This window comes from Cariama cristata, unplaced genomic scaffold (genome assembly GCF_000690535.1).
Source record: "Cariama cristata isolate BGI_N322 unplaced genomic scaffold, ASM69053v1 scaffold32059, whole genome shotgun sequence".
Taxonomy (NCBI): domain Eukaryota; kingdom Metazoa; phylum Chordata; class Aves; order Cariamiformes; family Cariamidae; genus Cariama; species Cariama cristata.
Window position 1 is genome coordinate 1 of NW_009637953.1, and position 7,250 is coordinate 7,250.

At 36.3% G+C, this 7,250-nt stretch overlaps 1 protein-coding gene across 1 annotated transcript in view; it reads left to right on the top strand.

Moving 5' to 3' along the window:
- Positions 1-1,783: 1,783 nt before the first annotated feature.
- LOC104168081 (nuclear pore complex protein Nup205-like) overlaps positions 1,784-7,250 on the top strand; it is a gene marked incomplete at its 5' end in the record, with an annotated part of 21,556 nt that continues 16,089 nt past the window's right edge. The window contains 6 exons of the mRNA XM_009708538.1: positions 1,784-1,908; positions 2,855-2,969; positions 4,007-4,156; positions 5,382-5,456; positions 6,186-6,343; positions 7,053-7,133. Of these exons, the coding sequence (XP_009706840.1) occupies positions 1,784-1,908; positions 2,855-2,969; positions 4,007-4,156; positions 5,382-5,456; positions 6,186-6,343; positions 7,053-7,133 (704 nt within the window). The remainder of the gene's footprint in view (positions 1,909-2,854; positions 2,970-4,006; positions 4,157-5,381; positions 5,457-6,185; positions 6,344-7,052; positions 7,134-7,250) is intronic.

The following is a 7,250-nucleotide window of genomic DNA, read 5'->3' on the forward strand; positions in this document are numbered from 1 at the left end:
TATATATTCATATATATGAATATATATATGAGAATATGAACTTTAAAGCAACAGAAGTGACATTTCTAATGTTTCTTGAATTGATGAGAAAAATAGTGCATTAGTATGTGTTGTCTTTGCTGCCTCCGGCTTCTAACTTGTATTCACTACACGACAGACATTGATAAACTTTAGCAAGTTCAGCAGAGATGGGCAGGGGGCTGGAGCACTCAGCCTGTGAGAAAAAGCTGAGGGAATGGGTCTTCTTCAGCCTGGAGAAGAGAAGGCTTTAGGGCGACCTAATAGCAGTCTTTGAATACCTACAGAGAGGTTAATAAGAGGATAAAACCAGGCTCTTCAGAGGTGTGTGGCAGGAAGGTGAGAGACAGCGGGTGTAGACTGAAACAAGAGAGGCCCCCACTGGGTATAGGAGAAACTTTTTCACCATGAAGACAGTGAAGCAGAGGAGTGGGTTGGCCAGAGAGGTCATAAGACCTGACTGTGTAAAACCAGGAACAATCTGGTCTGATATCATAACTGAGCAGTAGTTTGAAGTTGAGACATCCTGTAGTCCCTTCTAGTCTGAAATCTGATGTTCTTTCTCAACAGTTTTAAAAGATGTTCCATATGAACATGTTTGGACAAACATTTGATTTTAGTTATTTAGAGAAGAATATTTCTCATGATCTTTAGGTTCATATTGGACACTGTGGCCCAGCAATTTTTAGTCCCTCTTAAGTTATAAATGAAAGGTAGATAGGACCTGAATTTTATTTGGGGGGGGGAAAAAAGTCTTAAAGTTATTTGATATATCAGAAAGATGAAAAAAAAGATGCCAACCTATTTTTTCATCCGCAAAGTAGCTTACAATTGCAGACGATGTTTCAGGTATTTTGAAATTCCATAGTTACACAATACAGGTAACTGATCTGCACCCACACAATACAGGTAACTGATCTGCACCCACACAATACAGGTAACTGATCTGCACCCACACAATTTTACAGGGTATAATACATTAGATCAGTGATAGGGGACTTTATCTCAAAGCTGTGAGACAGCCTTGCACACCTCTTTGAATTATCCCATTAATAATGTAAGAAATAATGACCATAAGCCATTTGTCTTGAGATAATAATTTCCTACTAAAGCATAAATTGTACGTGTCCAAACAGAGAAGATGATTTCCCCTGTAAGAACTGTGGTTATTGATGCCTTTACTGCCTCAGGACGTCTTTCTGGGTTGATGAAAGAATTAATTGGCTAAAGGAAGAACACAAAAAGACAGTGTTGAAATCTCTTCCCCATTCCTGTTGATTGCTGTATCAGGTGACTTTAGGAACATTAGTCTGTAATTGTAAAATAGACAGAAATTTAAAGCTCTTCTTTGAAATTGTCAAATGAGTATTCAGTTAAACTCTTAAGAGCAAGAATTCAAATTTTCATTTGCTTCATGCAGAATATTTAAGAATTGATTGAATCTATTTTTTTTAATAGAACTGAAGAGAAAGTTTTTAAATAAGTTTTGATTCCATGATTTATCCTCTTTCACCAGCATCTCAAAATCCTACAGACTAACTATAAATATTTTCATGAGATTTTTGCTGAAACACAGTTCCTTCTTTTATTTTAATTAACAGAGAAAAAAACTTTGCCAGATATTTTTGCTGCAGCTCTGTGGAGCAGTATAGTGCAGCACAAGGTATCTGAACAATTTAGTTTCCGTAATTCTGTCTACTAACCTATATTTGCTATGGAGGCAAGTAAGATCAAGAATGTTAAGAAACTATTTTTGTATTTTAAGGTGTCTTGGGTTGCCCACGGACTTGCCTTCATGCTATTTTGAACATACTGGAGAAGGGTACTGAAACAAGGAATGGGCCTACAGCAGTTCAGGAATCTCCTCATCTTGCAGAACTCTGTTACCAGGTATTCAGCATATTTTCTGTTGGCATACGCTAAAAGTAGGCTCTAAATAAAATTAGCTACTTCTTGGTTGGTGAACACAGATGGTTGATGATTTTGGTAATAGTTTCATTTTTCAAATGCATCTGTCAGGTTTTTATATACATTAAACTCTTTCTATTCTACCTTTTTCTGTGTGAAAAAGCGTATCTTGTAGCAACATAGAAAATGAAGAATTTGCACGCATATCAGAACTAGGAATTGGGATATACTTATAAAACTAGTGTTCTAAATATTTTTGGTGAGCCTTTGAATCTGTTGTGACCATATGCCATTTTTTTGGGGGGGAGGGGAATTTTGGAACTGCAGTTTGCCAGCAAGTAAGATAACAACTAATCCTAAATAAGCCAATAAAAATCACTTCCTTATTCTGTAGCAGTGACAGAATGTATGTATGTCTGAAGGGGTGAGATGAGGAAAACAGCAGAATTAGACATGTGCAAGGTAGCTGATGTTTGGCCATAAATCATATAATCGTATGATTACACACCTGTATCCTGTTGAAAATCTGTGGAATCTAGAAAGGATTTTAAACGTTATTGAAAGTGAAAGCGGCCATACTGTAGAAGGAGGAAAAAGAAAAAAAGATTACATTTCCTGTCTTGGTGAGCCTGGAGACTGAAAAAGACACTCATTTTCAAGTGAGCTGAGCAGAAAGGCTTATGTAGTGTCATGTTGTGGGCAGATAGCCATTGGAATCATCCACATGCTGGTAGTCCTTTAACGTCATAATTCAACATCTCTTATAAATAATATGTTCAGCTTGGGAGTAAGCCGATATATTACCTAACTGTAAATATGGGTAATATTGTTTGAGCAGTAAAACAGTGTTATGCATCTTTTGATTTCGTGGTTGGTTGGTTTTTAAAATAAATTCCATAAATGGGTGTCTACTGTTTTTGATTGTCAGGTGATCTATCAGTTGTGTGCATGCTCTGACACATCAGGTCCAACAATGAGATATCTGAGGACCAGTCAGGATTTCTTATTCACTCAGCTGCAGTATTTGCCATTTTCTATCAAAGGTAATTTTTATGCGAAGATAAGATTGTGCATGCTTAAAATTCAATGCATCTTTTGACTCCCTAGGAATCATAGAAGAAACATAGGTAGCATTATTAAACTGAATTAATTACTGCCTCTGCTAACCTTTCAATTCTGCAAAGATTGAACTCTGCCTGTTTAGGAAGTTCAGATTATTAACACTGAATTTTGTAAAAGAATGGTAGTTTTGGAATGCATCAAGTCACCAGAAGAAATTCCTAATCTATATTTGAATTATAATTGTAGTTTTGTTAGATTATGCTACAGAATAAAACCCAAAACTTTTGAGAAGTAAGAATGCTACGAAGAACTGAGTGAATAGAAGGCCGGTGGTTGTAACCACCTGTATCTTCCCTTCCTTTGAATAAAGAACTTTTATTTGGTGATGGCATTAATTTTTAAGTTAATAGATGTGTTTTTAATGTTTCAGACCAACACTTCTCAGGTGTCTTAAAGTGAATAAATGTATTTATTCACTTTATGAGATGCTTGACCACTAGTCCTTTGTTAAATGACAGTAAACTTAACATTCAAATACATGTGTCCAGCATGGGTAAAGGACTTTAGATGATTCTTATATAACCTAAGAATCCAAATTAGGTGGATACAGAATACGAAGATTCTTGGAGACCCATGTTCAAGCCTTATCAACTTTAATCAAAGTTATAGTTCATTTTGGGTAAATGTCTGATTATTTTCACTGAAATTGTAACTGACCCTATTTGCTCATGAAGCACTGCATTCTCCACAATGATTGTTAGTACAGGTTATATCCAGTTTTTTTGTGTATATGTCTACTCTTAATTGCAGGTATGCGTATGATTTGTTTTCACAACAACCACACATTCCTTTAAGGGCTTTTGTCAGCTCTCTCAGTCCTTTTGTCTTGTAAACAAATGGTGAGCAGATAATAAGTAATGACATCCTCTGAAAGTTTTCTCAAATGGAAAATGCTTTCCTTGGAGTAAGTAATATTACTTGTATTCAATTTTATAATTGTTTCCTTATCCCCACCCAGAACACGAGATTTCAACACTGAACCAAATGTCTTGGCTGATGAAGACTGCAGCTATAGAAATGCGAGTGACATCGCTGAACCGCCAGCGCTCCCACACACAGAGACTGCTGCATCTGCTGCTTGATGACATGCCTGTGAGACCATACTTGGGTAAGAAGAATTTATTGTGAGGGTAAATAAGCGAGAATAAATGGAGGTATGAGAGACTCTATTTTGAATTCTTTTTTCTATAAGCTTGTGACAGTTCATTTGTGATACCAGGTCTGGAATTGCCACTGCAGAAATGGGCAGAAAGATGATGGTGGTTGTAGACTCCAAAGTGAAAGAAATCAGGGTATCTTTTTGTTCATTGCTGCTTTGTCTGTGTTTCATTTTTGAAACATCTCAGTGTATATGCTGATATAAAAATAAACATAGTTTCTGGGGTGGGAGAGGGGAATATACCAAAATATATTTGAAATTATGAAATCATTTACTTCGGAATGCTATCAGAGTTGTTACTGTATAGACAAGTTGGAGGGTCTTCCTTGGTAAACAGTTTTAGAAAAAGTTTTCTCAGTCTTAACTTCCATCTGTCTGTTAGACGTTTTCAGCCCTCTCTCACAGAAGATAGTAGCTACAGGCCAATTTGGCTTTTGACATTGTGACATCACAAAAATGGTATTTCATCGTGATGTGATGTAAAATAAAAAGGCAGGATTTCAGAGTTTCAGGACAGAGTAGCAGTGAATCAAGAGAAATGGAAACAGGTGGCAATAAAATTCTTTACATGAAGAAAATAAACAGAATAACTGGAAGATATCATGGTATGCGTATGCAGCAATGTGGCTTTTTCCCTCACTTTTATAGGTCTGAACACTGTCTCTTCATCCTGTGGAGATCTGAGTATGGGAAACTGTGTCCAGAGACCCTACTCATTTTACAGTGTTCAACCAACTGCATCATTCATACTGGATGGTCAGGTGTCTTTTTAGGCCCCCAGGAAAGTGATGGAGTCACCGTCCCTGGAAGTATTTAAAAGATGTGTAGATATGGGGCTTAGGGACATGGTTTAGTAGTGGACTTGGCAGTGCTAGGTTAACGGTTGAACTCAATGACCTTAAGGGTCTTTTCCAATCTAAATGATTCTATGATTCTGTTTCTAGTACTGTCTAATCTGTGTTTGATAATTGGCTAGCTTCTATGAGATAAGTATTGTTTCCATTTTATTAATAGTCAAGGTTGTATTTGTATTAGAAGACTTTCACATGATAGGTTTGTCAGTGTGTGCTCTCTCGATCTTTCTGTTTCAGTATTAATAAAGTAGGTGGTATTTTTTGCTTAGGTTTTTTTTTATTTATTAAATAATTTCTTTATTATGTTTCATTACTTTCAGCTGATGGTGAAGGAGGGATGGAAGATGAAAGTCGATCAGTCAGTGGGTTTCTCCACTTTGACACTGCTTCCAAAGGTAAGCAATTATGGCTGTTGATTATTTCTCAGTAAAGTTTTTCTGATCCTGAATGGGGGGAGGGCTGCCTCTAGAAAGGATATTTTGAAAAAGAAAATAATAGTCTTTCTAAACAGCAGCAGTACATGGAACAATTTTATTTAGTATGGGGAAAAAAATGGATTTTAGAACCTTGACACAGATGGTTGGAGTGACTGGAAAATACTGGACTGGAAAAAGAAGTTAGAAGAGTCTGTGTTTAAGTATCTATGGAAGGGCAGAACGGGAGGGTTGCAGTCTATGAATTTACTGCTAACAGTAAAAACAGTGAGACTGTTGCTAAGGCTGAACATATTTGTATTTTCATGGAAAGAATATAAAACCCAAGTAAGTAACTTGAGATTCCTTACAATGTTTCTAAGTCTCAGCAAAGGACCACATGGTTCTCATTGAAAACCAGCCTACTTTTATTTAGGAGAAAAATCAGATCTTGTATTTGTAAATACTGGATTACATGCATACCTAACAGGAGAACAATACACTATAACACAAATTAGAAATTTACGGCTCTAGAAATTTTTTTAAGCCCCTTATATAGATTGATAGCACTTCTGAAGATTTAATGTTTTCTTTTGAAACTTTACACGTTAAGATCTGGATTTACAAAGATAAGTTAGGTTCCTATTGTCAATTTTTTTTGTTTTCCCCTTGATATTTCTGAATACAGTCTGAATTGATTTACATTTCCAGTACGCAGGAAGATCTTAAGTATCTTGGATTCAATTGGCTTCAGTCAAGACATTCCAGAACCTTTACAGCTGGATTTTTTTGACCGGGTTCAGATTGAGCAAGTCATTGCTAATTGTGAGCACAAGAATGCACGTGGACAAGTGGTCTGCAACATCAAGGTGCGCAGTGGTCTATGTTCTAAAGTTGCATGTGCTATTTTATATCTTATAATAAAAATGATCAGTGCATTAATAATACTTTGAAACTTACTTTCACATAAAAAGTGTAGCCTTGTCAGATACGGGCATAATTTATGCAAAGTATTTTGATTAGTTTCTTTCTTCTGCATTGCACACACTGATTTCTCATTTGCAGTAGACAGATGTATCCCTTTAAGACACTTTCAGAAAATATTTTCTATCTTAAAGTTTTTCCCATCTTGGAACACCCAAGTGATACTGCAGATATGACATCTACCTTATGTATACAATTATGTGTACAACATAGTTGTGTACTGCAGTAGTTCTTAGAGGCTTTAGTTAAGATAGCGTCACATTGTGATGAGTACTTGACAAGCGTATGATAAATAGTCCTGAAAAATTTGTGATCTGAGAGACAAGGGACAGAGCAGGAGCAGAATATAACGTCAAAGTGATCTTGGTGGTGATAGTAATGTAGCTATTGCATAGTCTGGTGAGCAGGGAGAGAGACTAGAATAGCTAAAAGTACTGCAGTTAGAACGAAGTATGGGAGAAAACTAAAAAATTAGTAAAACTTATTGAATCTCAGTCCTTCCGTTGGACCTTTCATTATGTATCCATCTCCTAAATACTTTCAGGAGGGACAAACACATCTTCCTTGTCATTAAAGTTTCTTTTTTAATTTCAGTACCTTCACAGAGTTCTGGTTGCGGAAGTCAATGCCCTTCAAGGAATGGCAGCAATAGGCCAGAGACCTTTACTTATGGAGGTAAGTATAGAAAAAGTAAAACTACTGTTTGTTGTTGCTCTTGCTGGTTGTCATATACTGTCAAGCAGTAAGCTTTACTATGAAAGCTTGTGAATTTGAGTCCTAACTTTGAGTTTG